The 19,027-nt window shown below is 31.7% G+C and overlaps 1 protein-coding gene across 1 annotated transcript; it reads left to right on the forward strand.

Moving 5' to 3' along the window:
- Positions 1–384: 384 nt before the first annotated feature.
- Positions 385–18,128, forward strand: LOC133201971 (uncharacterized). Its single transcript, XM_061337758.1, has 2 exons — positions 385–457; positions 16,454–18,128. Exons 1-2 carry the CDS (start codon positions 385–387, stop codon positions 17,350–17,352), a joined length of 972 nt encoding a protein of 323 aa, XP_061193742.1. The 3' UTR covers positions 17,353–18,128.
- Positions 18,129–19,027: the final 899 nt, after the last annotated feature.

Consider the following 19,027-nt stretch of genomic DNA (forward strand, 5'->3'; position numbering starts at 1 on the left):
CGTGTTAAGTTTTCCGGCAACAATTGAATAAAAAAATCAAAAGTCTGAAAGGCTTGATCGCGTCGAGCAAGAAAAACAATTTCAAAAGATATGAAGATAGCAATAGGTCAAGTAAGTGACTCAAGTGACATAATAATAATGAAAAAAAAAATACTTTTAAACAAAATGTCACAATTACAGTCTGGGGCCTTATGTCATGGTCCGAATGGAGCAAGGTTCGAATTGACCAGACACCGTCGAAGATGTTCATGCTAAATATTAAACTAATTTCTTTTCAGTCAATTGGAGAACTATGAAGAATTTCATGAATTTACATGTATATATTATCCTTTCTAATTGCCAATGTCAAAGCGTTGTTTTAGTGATTGCATCTAAACTACAACCATGACTCTGCTCTGTTACAAGTACGATCGAGTTACGATAGGTCGTGGTATATTGGAGGAAATGGAGAAATACAGTAATACTGGTCAACTTCATCGTTTTTAGGATAAAGTTTGGTTAGAAGATTGTAAAAGTAAAGCTAAGATTTAGAAATTCAATCTTTTAAGTCTTGTAGTATTCGTGTTTATGTAATTTTGTTACTATTTTACCGCCTGTTTTGTTGTTTGTGTTACACTGTTATCATTCCAAAATGTTATTCATGTCATTCGACACACCCTTTCTGTAGAAATTCATCCGCAACAACCATCACGTTTTTCTTGTGTGAAAATAAAACATTATATCGTTATTTTGTAATAGAATTAATTGTAGATACAATTGATGCAATTTTATTTTCAAGCTATTATTCATTGTGGGCGTTTTCAAAGAAATTGGTTTATAGCTATTTTTATTTTCTATTACGGATGTATCCACTGACACATTTGGTCGCGTACATCCTGTGGCGATTTCACCTGGGCGATCGCTAGATTACGTTCGAGCTCCAAGAGCTCGACGCCATAAAAATGCAAGCGATGAAAAAGATCTTTATTATAATACTTTATGTCGACGTCGACAGGGCAAATTTAATTACACCCCAGCATTCCAAAGCATAAGACTTATTTAAATAACAAAAAATCTTCATATCATATGAATATTATATTATTATAATGACAATTAGAACGATGAGCATTAATGACAGATTGCTTAGACAAATAAGACAGGCTGAGTAATTCAGTAACTGTGACATATTAAGAATAAGATTTTTATTTTAATAATTTCAATTCCATAGTGTTCTACTAGTCGTACTCGTTTTGGTGCAGTCGTATCCTATGCATCCTGGTTTCATAACTGTAGACTGTTAAAACAATACTTCAGTAAAGTAACAAAAAGTTGAATAGATTTTTAGGACTCCAAAATGACCAGTCAATAGGGGATGCCTACTCCTCCTCGGCACCTGATTCCACCTCTGAAATTTTCAAGGATCCGTGTTTTAAACCTCTGTACGGACTTTTTTCTGGATTTTTTTTTTTAGATCGATCACTGCTCGTTATCTTTACATTATTCAGCATAGAGAAAACATAATTAAGAAATATCGGTAATTAATGTTATTGAGAGAAATAAACAATTTATAAGGTTGCATTTCACGGCTTAATCATTCTATTTATGAGCATATCATCTTGATAATAGATATGCATTAATTCTTTTATTGTTCTGTTAAATTTATTATTACATTTCATAAAACTCTATTAAAGCAATGCTCAGGGGACAACTGCATTGCTTCATCATAATACATGTATTCATAATACAATTCGTATGAGTTTCTAAAGGAAAATACTTCGAGTGAATTAGGAAAATACGTAATCTTTCTAATAAAGTCGGTATAATCTGCACAATGGGATTTTTTATTTATGTTGACACATTTGTTGCGATAGAACTTGACCTTAATGATCACTTCACAGTCAGTTAAATTGTTTCAAGTGATTAGCTTAAATCGCTTCGGCTTAAGTGTTCAACATAATTAAGGTCTTCCGTCTTTAGTGGAAGACATTCTTGTTTCTTTTAGTTTTTATTTTTTTTCACGCGAGTTCTCGAAAACGGCTTGCTCGATTTTATGATACTTTCAGGACTGATAGAACATCAAAAAGACTAGACATTACATATTTGTTTTGATGACGTCACTTCCGATTCCGAGATTTCTGCATTTTAGTGATTTTAAGAGGGTTAGTTTGTCCGCGAGTTCTCTCAAAAACGGCTTAGATAGAAACTTGAGATTTTCAGCAATGATAGTGCAATATATTTAGATGTGACAAACGTATTTCATTTTTACTGGAATTGCTGTATGCCGGTGCTGAATATGGTCCGAAAAAAGGCATATCAAGAATTTCAAAATTTCTTACACTTTTTCTACAGTACTTCTTTACCCGTAAATATTTTGATAAAACATATAGAAGAAAAGTAGTATAGAATTAAAATAACTTTCGAACAATATTTAAAAAATTGGGCTGACCCCTAAAATAAAGGATCTAGAGGGGCCAAAACTTTTCCTAAAAACCTCAAAAAGTATTGAGAATTTGTAATACATCAAAGAAGCAAAGTTGTTCAAAATATTGAGGAGGAGCAAGTGCGGTTGACAAAAGAGGTCAAATGACGTCACATCCGGCCAATCAGGAAGAAGGGCAAAATTGATAATTTTTATAGATATTGGCATTGAATTGAAATATACATATCAAAGAGGACGTTCAACCTTCTTTTCTGGTTAAACCGAAAGTAGTCAAAATTGACTTCCTTTTGCATATATTTGCATATATTGACAAAAAATAAATAGAGGATATTCAATGTTTTGTAGATGAATATGGAATTTATTTCACGAGTGGGACAGGATATTTTGATATCTTCACGAGTGCGAAGTATTCATCTACAAAACATTAAATTTTCTGTTTTTTTTTTTTTTTGTTGTTTTTTTTTTTTTTTTTTGTTTTTTTTTTTTTTTTTACATTTTCTTAGATTTTCCCCTCGCCTCCGTCTTTTTGTAATACAGTGTCATAGGCTGTGAAGTTAAAGTTGAGCGGTTGAGACGTCATAGCTAAGCGATTGTGAGATTGGACAAAAGGTTGTAAACATGGATTTTTAACGAAATATTTGGAAAAACTATATTGAATATTTGAAAATGTCTCTGTCAGAATGACTCATTAACTCTATCTTATAACAGGTCAGGGATTTTTTTTAAAAAAATACTCTTCGTGAATGGAAGGAAAATCGTAAGTTTTGCCGCACTTAAATATTACCTTGGGTTCAAATCAGTAATTTATGAATTAAAAGAAAAAAAATTAATAAGAAGAGTTCCATAGGCCACACTGCTCACCTCATCCACCTTTGCAATGCTATTGTTTTTTGAAGTTTTTGAAAAACATTCCAATCTATATTCCCAAGAAACATTCATGTTCTTACTGGGCTGTACCCTAGCATCAAGAGGCCATGACTTATGCATACTTGAATCCACTCACAACAAATGCATATGCTGGATAGCAATATGACATATATAGCCGATCCGTATAATGTAAAATTTGCTTCAATATTTTAGCCCCACTCAACCCAGCTTGTATCTGCAAGACTTGGGAATTTTGATTTTCTCATGAAATATATAGCACACCTTTTATAATTTTGCTTGTTATTCGCACACTAGGATACAATGAGTTCATTTAAGAAATAAATACAACTTTTGAGAATTCATAAGTACATGAATTAGGATGCTTCACACAATTTATTTTAAGAAACGTGATTTGAATAAATTTAAATCTACATAGGGGTACCTGAGGATTCTTCCATATCAATATGACTGATCAAGGTCTTGCTGTTTTAGAGAAGAAGATTTTTAAAGATTTTTTCCTACATATCCCTATGTAAGACTTTGATTGTCCTCTTTGGCCCCATCCTACCCCAAAAAGGTCAAGATTTGAACAGAACTGTATCTACACTATGTAATTAGAGTTTCACATAAGTTTCAACTTACATGTATCTGGCCAAGTGGTTCTGTTTTTTTTAAAGATGCCACTAAATTAGATGAACACTGAACAAATGTGACCACTTGAGCTTACAGCTCAGGTGAGCTAAAAGGTGCAAATGAAAAAAAACACCCAATAATTATTATACATGATAATATACTTACATTATCTTAAGATCCATCTGTGCCTTATATAACTGATACTGGTTTCAATAGATAATTTCTTCGTTGCATCTATGAAAGTATAAAAAAAATATAATTATAGCCAGGTCTGACCTTGAAAATATATCCTGTTATTCTACTGACTTTTCCGTGAATGTCAAAATGTTATGACACATCCTTTAACTTGAAAGTTGAGAAATATTTAATGGAAGAAATAAAATACATTTAAAAACTTTTTTTTAATGGACAGAGGGAATTAAAATTCATTGATCGCTATTGAAAGGTTTTACATGCATGGGCATGTACATTATGATGCAGTATTGTACTGTGGAGACATTAATTTTATTGAGTTTTATAAATTTTAACAATGCCACACTTCTTCAACCATGAAATTAAATATTTTTTCTTAAACCTTGAAAATTTGACCCCTCAAATTAAATATATATATATATATTATTTTACAATTTTTCTTTTCTTCTGATCAGAGACATAAGCAACAAATAAATAAATAATGATTTATAATTCTGTTCTTTTTTAATAAGTCTTTCTGTTTAAGATTAAATGACTGCTAGTACCAGTGAATAACTGCAAAAGGCTAAATTATCCTTTTTTCTAGATGCTAGCAACATTTTCTAAATATTCTGTTGAATCTATAGAGTGTAGAGTACATGTATCTGCATGTAGAGCTACCCTGTATAATTTACATGAAGTCCTGTACTGCTGTTAACAAGAGTTTTTCTTGGCTTTTGTAGAGTAAAAAAGGAAAGAAATATAGAAATACATTTATAATACATTCATGCATTATCTTTTATCTGAAAACAAATCAGTTTGACACTGTCATCTTGCAAAATTAATTAATGTATTGCAATTTGTATATTTCATGTGCAAATCTGATCTACAGACTTTCATAGTAAAAGTAACAGTAAAATGACCTTTGTCGAGGAAACAAGGATCCCTCTTATATTGATAACCAAAGTAATATATCTGAAGGAATTGATTTAAGAAAGTATCTTTTCATGCCTCCCCCCCCCCCCCCCCCCCCATCATGAATTTGGTTTTTCGGGAATTTTTAAATCTTTTTCTTGCATGTCAAAATTTTTATGTTTGGCATCTGTTAAAGTTAACGTGAAACACCCCACCCCCACTACATCCACTGCAAAAAAAAAAAAAAAAAAAAAAAAAATCTTTGATCTGCAACCTGAATTTCAATGTTTTTTTTAATGTATTTATACAAATTAATGTTTCGCTTTAAGAACATTTTAAACTGTTAAATAAATTTAAATATTGATTAAAAAATCTGTGTATATTACATGTTCATAGATGCATTAGGCATTTCAATAACAAATAAATATAGAGAAAATACATGTATGTACCAGTTCGATAGGTGTCGGTCTTGATTGCCACTGCATCAGCTGTGCATTATATTCGTGTTATTAAAATATTTGCATCAAATGAATATAATTGTTTCTGCATACTTCTGCAAAAAGGAAAAATATTTATAAATTGAAGTAATGTGTTTGGCGATTTTATGGATAATAAACAAAGGAAACTATTTCATTTGGTTTTTACATGCATTTAGTTACCAGTTTACTGTAAACAGATGAATGGAGAAAATTCGGATAAGGAAGAAAGTGATCGCTTTTAGAAATAATTTTTTTTAATTGTATTACCTGATTTATCATAATGTTTTTGTTGTTGACAAGATTCCAAGCTTATGAATCTTTTTCCCTCTTGAAACAACATAGATTTTCCTTGAGTCAGTGCTCCAAAGCATCCAAAGGTTGCCGACATTTTTTGTTTCTATCACATAAGAGCTTCCAAGGGAGGTAATTCATGACAATAAAAGATGGGAAAAGTACCCATCAGTATTATAAAAATCCTTTCAATTTAAGCCTACTTAAGAATGCTTCTAAATTTTAATTTTGATATTAACAGTTATAATGTTTACCTTTTTGAGAATAGCATAAGGTATTTATTTTCTTGTTGTAGGTTTGAGAATTCAGTCACAGAAACAGGGTCAAAAATAGGCTAAGTGCATGTAGAAATACTAATAGAAATTTAAAAGTTTTTGTTCACATGCAGACAAAATATAAAAATACTACTTTTTAAAAATAGTTTTAATCCGTTTTATTAATATCTATTGATTTTTTATTTGTTGTACTATGCAAAAGTACTGCAAATTGACTGAATCTGAATTTTTCTAAAGTGTGTATTTTACTTACTTTGATATATGGTTACCATGGAAACGATTTGGCTAATCATTGTAAAATTTTACCACAAATGATAAAACTGGTAATGAAGTTTATTAACGCAAAAATCCCGAAATTTTTAAATTTTATAGTTTCCATCAATTACACTGAGTAAGCTTGATGATTCGTGACATTCTCTCTTAATAGTATAAAGTCTCCTCTCGGCTTTATCAGTCTACTTCCTAGACGTTACAAATTGTAAACCTTCCATTTCCGTCACACTTGCATGAAATCATAGTTTCAACCAATATGTACTCTATTTTCCACAAAATAGAAAAGAAAACGCAGACTTAATCTACGTATCAGTAACATTTTATCCAATGTACATGTAGTACACAATTTTTGTAACGTTTGTTCTACAACCAAAAAGTAATTTATCAAATCAAAGATAGTGTATTTATAACAAAAATGTTCATGAATTTTGAAGTAGAAATTAAAACAAATCTAAGCATGTCCTCTTTACCAAACAATATATAATTTTGTATTCATTCTGATATTTGATCTGTTGAATTCATTCTTGTTATTCACTAAAATTTCATTAAAGTGAATTTCCGGTGACATGTACATGTCTATATATATCCGTAATTCGTAATAGAATTTGTATGACGATTTCGTAAAAGGATACAATTATACAGAATTACCATATTACATATTCTCTTCTAATTGCGTCTCAATAATCTGTTCATTGATAATATCAGTTAAATATTTCAAATTTAGGACTGCTGTCGCAGAAGCGAGAAAAACCATGCGTAATTCCAAGTGTAAGTTTTTGTTTTAATACATGCATAATTTTGGTAAATAACACAGACATGTTTGTGCATGGGCTTATTTGATTTTGTAAAAGTTGGAAAATATTCAAATTAAATAGAAGAAAGTTAAGTTTTGCAAGTTTGTTTTTCCTTTTTGATAAATGTTTTTCACACTGTATAGTTAGCCATGCTACCTATAAATAAATTATGGAATAGTGAAAACATATTAAGTGGGTGTACTAGGGAAAGTTGTCGGACACATTGATATACAGAAAAATTCATTGTGTAATTGAAGAATGACGTATGTTTGACTAAATTCTTATCTTTTGTTTATGAGTGTTTATAAAAATCAGGTCAATTTAATGAAATTTTAAAAATATATAATATCGGGTTATCAATTTAAGTTCAATAACCCCTATATTATCTAGCTAAATGATCTCCGATTGATTAATATTAATTATTTTTTTATTAAAAAACTCAAATTAATAAGAAATGATGTTTTATTGAGGCTAATACGTTCAAAATTATTAAGTGATAATTTCAATTTTGTGTAAAAATAAACACAAAATAAAATAAAATAAACACATCTTACCAAGCTGCCACTTTCTATCAAAAAAATGCCTTTGAGGGGTTGACCAGACGAGTGTCAATAGGTTTGATTGATTGTTTGTTTGATTGTGTTGTTTAACGTCCCATTCGGTCGCCCGCATGGCGCAGTGGTAAAAGCGTCTGATGTAGAGTCGAGGAGGTGTTGATCCTTACGTCGCGAGTTCGAGAACCACTGTGGGACGTGGAGACTGGTCCCTCGGATGAGACCGTATAAACCGAGGTCCCGTGTCGCAGTAAGTACTGACACGAAAAAGATCTCTCACTGCTTAACGGCCCTGAGTGCCGAGTATAGGACAAAATGTGCAGCTCTCCACCGGCAAATGTTGGCGTCTCCACATGGGTGAAAAATGACTCATTCATATGAGAGGGAAGTTAAACAACATATAAACAAACAAACAAAAAACAAACGTTCCATTAGAGAATGTTTAACTCATATAGAGACGTCACCATATACTGGTAAAGGGATTCAAATTTTGACATTTACTCGCCATTCAGGGCTGTTGAGCAGTCAGGAGTCTTTATCGTGCCAACACCTGCCGTGACACGGGGCCTCAGCTTTTAGTCTCATCCGATGGACCCGCAACTTTCACTTGAAAGTGCCGAGCGCATGGCAAAGGAACAGTCGCTACTTTCAATAGGTTTGAAGACACCCATGTACTTTATTCCTTAAGATATTCTCCCAGTCTGTTTGAATAGTCCTTCATTCTAAAAGTCTAATACTCAGAAAACTTGAGAAATTTGATCATTCATTTCATCTACTGATATTTATTTTGCCGGGTTTTTGTTCAATTATGATATTCCTTCACAGTACTTACACTGTTGACAGAAAGAATTTCATGACACAAACATTCAATTATATATATTTCCCTTTATTCATTGCATTTGCCTAAAACCTGTGCAGGCATATTTTTGCCTGTTATTTCCGTCTTTTCATATCAAATTTAAAAATCATGATGTTCCAAATATAGTATTTTTATTATTACAAGGCATTATATATATATAAACATTTAAGAAACACCCCTGCTGAATGACGCACCTTTGTTACATGCATAGATTACATCATGACTTTTTCACTCAAACAACATTGCCTCATTATTTATTTTGATATGACTTTGTTATGTATGACACTTAATATCATACTTATATGTACCACAATGTTTTTATTTTATGTTGTGAAATAATATTTTGGTCGTTTTTATTCACTGTGTCAAATTTTCTTTATACATCCTATTATCTTTATACTTAAAATTGACTTCTGAAAAAGTTAAGAACAGTGCGACATTTAACTCCGGACACGACATAGTCCGGACTTTTTACTACCATTTCTAATTATGTTATCCAAAAAAAATTTATAGTAGTTGGTGGGATTTTTTAGCAGTATCACATGCTCTCATGTTGAACTCACAAAGATCTCTAGTTTAAAAAAATATAAAGTCCTAAACATCAGAATCCCATGGGATAATGGTGGGATTTTCAGTCCTAACAACTATCCCACCTTTCTCCCATGGGAGAAAAAGTATCAGATGGGATATTTTCTCCCATTAGGATATTTTCTCCCACGAATTTGTTCAAATGGGATAAATCCCATGGATTCTGATCAGTGGGAGATTTTTCCCATTTATTGTCAAACATGGGATAAATCCCATATATTATGATATGTGGGACATTTACTCCCATAAACATTTAAATGTGGGATAAATCCCACTGAATTACTACTGAACAACACTGAATTTGCTTTCTAAATATTATTAAAGTACATATGACATAAATTCATATGATCCACTGATAACATATATGTTGAACAGGTGATATTTCTTAAAACCTGTTTACATGTACAGAAACATGCTTTACCTGTAATATCGGTACTTTGATTAACATATACACACACATATATATATATATATAATAACATATACAAGTAATACAACATAAATCTTTCAGTGTCCAAATAGCTTTTCTTCTCTATGGATATGAAAATATCACTCTTCTTAGCTGCTGACAAATTTTTGATCCCCACTTCCCTTGTATCCACCTCTAATAAATTTGGATCATGATCATCCATGTCTCAAAATACAGTTAATGTTTGAAATCATTCATGTATTGATTAACATGAAATTAAAAAAAATCCTACAACAGATATGTATCCAAATCACCCACTAATATTATGGTGAAAGAAGTTCTGACATTGAAGTATCAGTTATTTAAAAAAAACATTTTTTTTTTCAAAATCCTTTGAAACTTTAATGCATATCATTCAAGCTCCCCTTGAATCTACCACTCAAAAATTTGGATCTTGCTCACACGTGCTGAAAAATTTTGATCCCCACTCCCCTCATGTCCACCACTTATAAGTTTGGATCATGATCATTTATATCTCTGACTAATGTGTGGTTAATCTTTTAACGTTTGAAGTCATTCAGTATGTATTAATTAACATGATTATTGAATTTTTAAAAATCCTTTGATCCACAACAGATATCCAAATCACCCACTAATATTATATTGGGAGAAATTTTAACATTGAACCAATTAAATTTAAAAATTTTTTATTTTTTTTCTTAAATCCTTTAATAGTTTAAAGTCCACTCCCCTTGGATCCACACCTCAAAAGTTTGAATTTTAATCACATGCTAAATTTTGATCCCAACTCCCATGGTATCCACCACTTATAAGTTTGGATCATGATCATCAATGTCTCAAAATATAGTTAATGACTTTTAATGTTTAAAGTCATTCAGTATGTACACAATTATTATGAAATATATATCCTTTGATCCACAACAGATATCCAAATCACACACTTATTATGTTGAAAGAATTTAAGTTTTGACATTGAAGTTAACTTAGTTAAGGTTAGTTAATTTTTTTTTTTTACTTAATTCTTACTCCTTTAAAAATTTAATTAATGCCCGCTCCGCTTGGATCCACCAATTAAAAAAATTTTGATCTTGATTATGTGACCGATAATCTTAATGTTTGAAGTCAATCAATCGTTTATATAATCAGTGAAACTACAAATTATCCTCAGATCCACCTACAAGTATTTTGAATCCCAATCCCACTGATAATATTCAGTACATGTTGATTTTAAAGTATTGATATTTATAATGTTACAGTGAAATAAAAAAAATATAAATACATATTTTAAAATCTTGAACCCTGACCCCATTCCCCTTGGATCTGCCAAAAATATATATTCCTGGATTTTGATCACCAATGCCTAACAAAGAAAGTGTTAATAAGTCTTTCAGTTAATCATGAAATTAGAAAAATATCCTTTGATCAATTCATTACTAACACATCCTTTAGCTCGACTGCTGACAATGAATAAAATTAATTAACATTATAACCTGATAACAGATCCTATTTTGCAAAAATAGTTGACACCTAACTAATTTACCTTTGATCAATAATCATTAATAAATAAATATGATCTGATCATCATAATAATAATATAGTATGTATAAAGCTTGCCCATCTATTTTTAGCAACAGGGGCCTACCCTTTGACCTCATGACCTTACTGATCCTATTGTGCAGGTCTCCATAAGAACAATTAAACATGGATTATATGCAGTCATGTATATATGAAAATTCTTAACTCCAAAATCAGCTACTCCAGGTATTCAACAGACACTAAATTTCTACTTTTAGTAACAGAGAGCATGCTGTTTAATTGGTACTCTGTCACCCCAAAAACATATACCAGCTAGTTGAGCAACCAATGTGAAAATACGACAATCCCAAAGTATTACCAATCTCAACTTACTGCACAGTAAAAGGACTAGTAATAACATTGCCTTGACCATCTACCTTGGACAACAAATTTTGTTGGGTGGTCAATTTAGCTACATTAACATATATGATGAGCCACAGTTGCCTGTGGACATAAGTGCTTTGCTGGAACATTTATGTATTATATCTATATGTAAAAAGCATGTCAATTAAAGAAAAAAAAATGGGAAGTACAAGCATCAATATAAATCAGTCAGAGAGTAACTTACTGTAAATTTTGTAATTTTTTAAAAAATCTATTTGGCAAAGGGAATAGGCAATATTTATCACCAGGGTGTGACCGGTGCAAAGCATGATGGCCGGGCTGGGGAAGGTACTTTTTTGGGCATTCATAAGGGTGGGACAATCAGTTTTTTTTTTTAAAACAGTACCGTAGATGGGAAATCTATATTTTTCATCTAAAAGACTGTATGAACCAAAAATTATCACTTAAAAAAAATTACCATAGTAGTCATACAATAAGTATGGAAATACCAAACTATGGAACCTAATATTTTTTTTTTAATATTCATATGAGTGAATATAATAATGAAGCAAGTAAACACTTCATAGTCATAAATGAATAGTAATTTACAACCAGAAATCACAGTTTCCTTTTATTTTCAACAATTTAGACATGACCTTGAGTGTGGAACAGTCTTCTGACTCCTTTAACATTTCAAAATTGTCTAGAAATTAAGGTATCATTTTAGATTTATAAAGTATAGGCTATTTCAAGAAAAAATTCCAAATTTGCCATATTCTATTGAAAAATAAAAAAAATTATGGTTAATTAGGAGAACACATCAATATTGATTCGACTGTCCTTAACATGATGATAGATGCTTTTCATGAAAATTCCAGTCTTTTTACAATATTTCATTTTACATTTAGAAAGTTCATCCTATTACAAGAAAAATGATAACAAATTTGCCAAACTTCACTGAAAAATAAAAAAGTTATGGTCGATTAAGAGAACCGACCAATAGGGATGGGTAGACTGACCTTAACATGATGATTGATAGATGCTTTCTATGGAAATTCAAGTCTTCTTACAATAAATAACTTAAGATTTAAAAAGTACATGCTATTGCAAGTAAAACAATACCATATTTGCTATATTTTAATGAAAAATAAAATAAGTTATGGACAATTAAGAGAACACACCAATATCGATTGACTGACCTTAACATTGATGATGCTATGAAAATTCAGTTTTCTTACAATATCAGAAACTTTCTTTTCCCAAATCAGAAGCATTAAGAATTCTTCATTATTTTCAAATGTAAATACATATTAGAAATTCAATTAGATTATCAAGATTTGGACTAAGGTGCTCAGAGGTATCCCTCATCTTCCTGTTTTTTAAAGTGAAATATGGCACATATAATCTTCATTTACATGATTTAACCTAACTTTTATACATTTGCAAGGTGAATGTAATCCAGTATCACACTTAAATTTCTTAAACATTTAGTTCTGAAAAGAAAAATACTCACTTTACTTCAACTGAATGGAGTACTGGGTATGTACTTATGTAAACTTGTGGTAACTTAGTCTCCACCTTTCTAGATGGCTATAATGACAGTCGCCTTGTTTAGCTGTTATGTCCATGCCACCATACGTATGCACAAGAATGATATTCGTGTATATATATGAGATACACTGTCCAGACAAGACATTCATCCTTAAAACATGTAAACAGTCTAAAATATGGACCCTCAGTGAGTCCAACACGCGTTCAGCAAAATCTTAAAATCATACATCTCTATGCCAGTCATTCTATTAGAAAGATCCAAAATACTTTACCGTGCCTTTGTATAGCAAAAAGAAATCGGGATCAGCTGGTAGGCCTTATAGTAATACATATGCCTGTATTCCATGTCCTTTTTCCTACTCTGACGTCACGAAAAGAAAGTGAAAGGGTGCGTTTGATGGCCAGGTGTGCAGTGCAGTCATTCGAAATCACAGTTGCAAACGATTTGATTAACAACTTTATAGATGGCTACTTGATATTTATGGACAGTATTAGTAAGCGTAAATATCGTATGAAACACGAAATAATAATTTTATTTTCATATCAACATTGATCTTCGATCATGACTGGCCTGCTAACATCAATGATCTAAGGTACAATCTCACAAATATCAAAATGTGACTAAGGTATATTAAATAAATATATAATCATAACGTTACATGTATATATAGTTCATAAACTTAAAGGAGACAACCACTTCAGTGAGGGGGGGGGGGGTGTATCAAGTCTTATTTTTTATATCCTTGTCCTTACTTCCAGACAGGAGAGAATATAAATTTATTTAATTTATTTAGTTTCTTTGATCCCTTGAATAGGTTGACAACAAAGAAAAAAAATTATTGGGGTTGCATGTAGGTACCACACCAATCAAGGTCACTTTAGTAATTTTTCTTCCGTTTGAAGGATAGATTTCAACAATTTCAAATAACCAAAACCATTAACCTGTTAACAGTACAGTGTGCTGGAAATGGGGGACTTCTTGACTCTTCTCACCGAGAAAAAAAATAATAATAAAAACGCTTTGAAAATTGAACTGAACATTTTGATGTAGATGTTTCATAACTGAAGTTGGAAATATGTGCGACAATACTTAGATTGAAAAAGAAGCATTTCAAGTTGTATAAGATAAATTTAATGATTTTACCATATTTTCAGTGTCGTTTAAATTATATACTCATAATCTATAATACTTCCCGCTAACTGTTTTATGACTTACAACTTGTAAATGTAACCATTTAATTTAACCAATTAATCGATTTTTAATATGGGGGATCTTTATTCTTAGTATATCAAAGGTCCTTTCCAATTGATAAAACAAACATAAATTACCGTATATATACTTGCAATTTCTAATTACCCCTGTTAATTACATGCCAACAGAAGCCACATACAGGCACATGTATCTACAAGTTCCATGGCCCTAATGTACACTGTACAACAGAGTTCACACTTCGCAGATCACCGTTATATTCGCCTTTCCAGTGAACCCATAATGCCGTTATAATCATTAATCATGTTAATTGGGCGGCGTCCTCCTCCCTACGGTACCACCTTGATCTACACTGACACCCTCGTCGTGTTTTGAGGTACATCACACACCCCATTTTGAGTACACTAGCTATAATCACAAAATCAGATGTCATTTTCAAATAACCATATCGTAAAATTTTCGTTTTATTTACATGTTTAAAATTCAATAAACATTTTTTTTTCGATAAGCATGCAGGGCATCCGTGCAATAAGTCGATACATTTATTATGATTTTCCTTCTCCTACTAATGTTTTCAGTGAACATTCAATGCCTTTATCAGTTTATGAGCAATTAAAATTGCACATTAGTACAATTATTAAATCCGTTATTTAAGAAGAACTGGCTATGAATTACATAAATATTTGAAGGATTGATAAGTTTATTTACCGTATTTACTTCTGCACATTTGTTGAATCTTAACAGCTTATTAACTGCGTATACTGCTGAAAGTAGCTGGCATAAAAACCAAGTTAAAAAGGGATCATTTTAGATAAGTACATTTCTGTATAACGAGGAAACAATAAAAAATACTATTTCAGGATAAAATCTTATACTAAAGATACACATGCTTTCAGGATTTTTTTACGAGGTGGGGAGCTCTTAATTAGGTCCCTGATTACATGTAGAGCAATTAGCAAACAACAATGTAGAAGAGGGGGCGGATTATTTTTTTTAACTTATCATACATTGTATAATTATTGACTACTGGACCCTTTACAGTTGTGGTCTAAATTTGATAACTTTTACTCACTTTTTTTCTTCTTTCAGAAAACCAAAATATACATAAACTAAATTTAATATTTATTTTCTTCTGTAATCCTTGATTTTACAACACATTTGTTCAATAAGTCGATATCTTTCGAAGTTCCAAACCTGAAGACTATGGAAAATGACGATTGAAAATTAATGTGAAAAGAGAACTAAAAACTTAATTAACTCAGCACAACAATCAATCACTCTAGATCGCATAAAGCCCCCCCCCCCCTTCCCCATTTTCTACAAACTCAACTTTTATCCAATACGAACATATATATATATATATCCACTGATGCTAACTTCTGTTTACAACCGCTAATCAGCCATTGTCGCAGTTTATGAAAGCGTGACTGTGTATCTCAAATACTACCCCTATCCACCAGTCCTTCCGACAGGATCATTAATTTTAATTTAATTTGATGGTAATTTTGAAACAAGAAAATGGGATTTCCGAGAGACTTTGAAATTATTTGGTTGAAAATGATAGAAATGTCACATTTCTAAAACACATGAAACAATACTGTAGATTCTTTATAATCTTTGTTTAAATTTCTTATTTTTGATATGGCCTTATAAATCTACATATTTTATAATCATTTATATAACATTATTGAGAAATCTAGAGTGAAAAATCAAACTTTTTTATGTCTAAACTTATTCATTGACATAGAAAGTCATTGAAAAAGTTTTTTTTTTTTTTTTTTTTTTTTTTTTTTTTAAAGGGATCTGTCTTTAATAAATGTTTTGTGTTATGGGATGCAAACTATAAGCACTGGCATTTTGATAGATTATTTTGAATTTATTCTTGATAAATAATTTTTCATCCCATGCAAATGCATAGAAATTACGTTTTAGGGGGGTACCGTACATCGCAGCATGATATCGATCCCTCTATTCACACCTTTGATTGAAAATCTATCGCAAAACTCACCCTCAGGCCTTATAGAATTTCCGCCCAATAGCGGTAATTCGTAACCAAGACATATATTCAAGAATTCGTCTTCGCACCTACCGATACCTGCTATTTGAAAATAAAAATACCATGGTTTGATTTTCACAATCCCGAGTATCATCTCTCGATTTCGTCTCGTGAGGTTAAACAAACATTGTATAATATACAAAACACCATATAAAAGTTAAAATTGCATTGCATATCTATTATTTATAGGTGAAGATCAAAGTGCTAAGGAGGAGAGAATGACGAAGAACCGCTTTATGGTGTGCTGCCGTGCAACCAGACCTCTGCGTGTTAGAGTAATTTGTATTTTAATTATCCTCCTTCACATCGCTGTTGTCGATTATCATATGGTGGAACACGAAAGCATTGCATTGTTGGGCTTCCTCGCAGTTGACGTCATCAGCCTTATTCTGTTTGTTGCGTCATTTATTTTGTCATGTTTACGTTTCAAGAGTTTGAATGGAAACATGCCAATGAGGAAAATAAACATTTGGTTGGATGTAATTTCTTGGTTTGTGTTCTCAGCCACTGTGATGACTAAGTCGGTTATAATATTTAGTGATTTTGAAGATGAAAACCTCATTTTTGGGCCAAATGCCGTAAAAACTGCTTTTGCTTTAGTAGGAGTAGTCTTTGTGCTTCATCTTTCTACACTTCATGACGCAAAGCCAGGTTCGGAGAGGAAAGCATACATTGAAGAACTATCTACCCATGTTATTTTTGATATCATGGATTGTGTCGATAGCATGGAACCGCTCTTCATTAAGGAGGATCGTGCAGAGTTTCCACCAGGTCTCATTAAAGCTATAGTGGCTGTAGCCTCCTTCAATTTTGTCTTACCAACCATACCTCTTCTCACCCTGTCGCTCACCAGATTCGGACATGCCAAGTTACCCCGACGTTTGATCGTGTTACATAAGATTCTCCATGCATACATAGTCAACCTTCCTCTCTTACTCATGAGGATTATTTTATGGCATGAATTTAACAAAGGCATCTCCGTATTTTCTTTAAAGAATGTGATTGTGATCGTTGCAACATCCTATGAATTCTACAAACATTACGAGACCGAAAAACTTCAAAAGGTTGACGACAATGCAGAAAGTTAACCAGTTGATGCATACAGAATGGTCTAATAGATTCAAATATCATAGCATAAAGTTACACTACCAACCGATAAATTTAAAAAAAAATACAATAAGACAGAACACATACGTGACTATCTGGATGCGCAATGCGTTGATTTTACGATTTTCTTTAGGATAACTGAATGAAACACCCTTGACAACAGAAATCACACCCTTCTACACCAGAAAAGTGTAACATGGGAGCAGGTGTTTGTTATTTTTTTTTAAACCATCGCATTTCCACAAAATAAACAACAGTGTCTTCGTAAAATTGTGAATTTTCAATATTTCTGTGACGTCATCAATTGTGATTAGATGATGTATAGTTTGATAAATCAATTGTTATACCTGTTAAGAGTTGAACAACTGAATAGACAGGCATAACTATTAAGAGATTGCTCCCCATTCATTTCTGAAGTGACCACACATCCGATTCGCATGAAAAAAAAGCAATTGAAATTTCAAGAAACCATTTTACATTAAAGTATATTGGAAATTGCAGAAATGCACATGATTTTTAACTTTTCTGCATTTTCACACATCTTTTGATTCTCACGTCACGTAAAAAAGAATTTACTTGCATCCGAGAGCGTCGGAACATTAATATATCTGCGTGTTCGGGGAGGTTGTCGTTTAGGTATTTGCATGTTGCCGGCATATTCTTGTTGCTGCTATAGCTATCAATCTGATGTGTGTAAAACCCGAATGGTGTCTTATAAATTTTACATTATTAAATGTGATTAAGTTTATTAAATCCATTTGCATGTCAATGTGTTTTCAATATTTTAAGCACAGTATTCTATATATCTAGGACATATTTTTTTCCGTCTGCAATAATCTATTTTTAGAACAATATAAATGTATATATAAGATCCAATCATAGCAGTGTCCATGAATAAAATAGTGATAGCAAAGCATTCAACTTTCTTTTACAAGGACCTGCAAATGTGGTATGGGTGTTTTGGGAAATTAAACTGTAAAACCACTGAACTTGAATAAATGAATACTGTGACATTCACGTGATAGTGTTCGATTGGCGTGTGCTTTGTTATATCACAACGCTGAATAGCTGAATGGTTATATTTTTACTGCGGATTTTAAGTAGCATAAAAAAAACTTGATGGCATTGAATATTTAAGAAAAAAAACAACCCTTGTTTGGGATGTCTTCTCTAAACTATTCAACACAATCGAATCATTTATTACTTAATGGTAGTAAGTGAAGTACATGTAAGCACTGATTTTTGTATGAATTCTGACCAGGAAGTCCTTCAGGGCAGGCCTGCATCTAAATAAAATAATTTGATAGGTTGTGTCTAAGGAAGAATTTAAGATCTGATTTTTTTAGCCCCCCCCCCCCCCCGCCTTTAGGACGAAATTAAAAAAAAATAAAAAATAAGGAAACCTGTTTTTTAAAACCTAGTTCATGTTTATATATGTACTATCTATTATCATAGACAGAATAGGTCTATTGGCATAACCGCTGACTATCAAGACCAAGAAACATTTTTAGAATCATGGTTCGAATCCACTTAAACCACACTCTTTTAGATTTTAAATTCTCGCCTTTTCAAACTTTATCATTTTTTATAGGGGGCTTGTGTGTATTTTTCTTTAATTAGCTATCTTTATGCATTTCCATTCTTTTTACAAAAACA

The sequence above is a fragment of the Saccostrea echinata genome, unplaced genomic scaffold (genome assembly GCF_033153115.1).
Source record: "Saccostrea echinata isolate AGI-Se365-2 ecotype Australia unplaced genomic scaffold, CSIRO_AGI_Sech_v1 ptg000046l, whole genome shotgun sequence".
Taxonomy (NCBI): Eukaryota; Metazoa; Mollusca; class Bivalvia; order Ostreida; family Ostreidae; genus Saccostrea; species Saccostrea echinata.

Coding starts and splice junctions, on each gene's coding strand:
- LOC133201971 (XM_061337758.1), top strand. CDS start 385: ATGACTCTGCTCTGTTACAAGTACGATCGAGTTACGATAGGTCGTGGT. Junction 458..16,453: donor GGAGGAAATGGAGAAATACA/GTAATACTGGTC, acceptor TATTATTTATAG/GTGAAGATCAAAGTGCTAAG.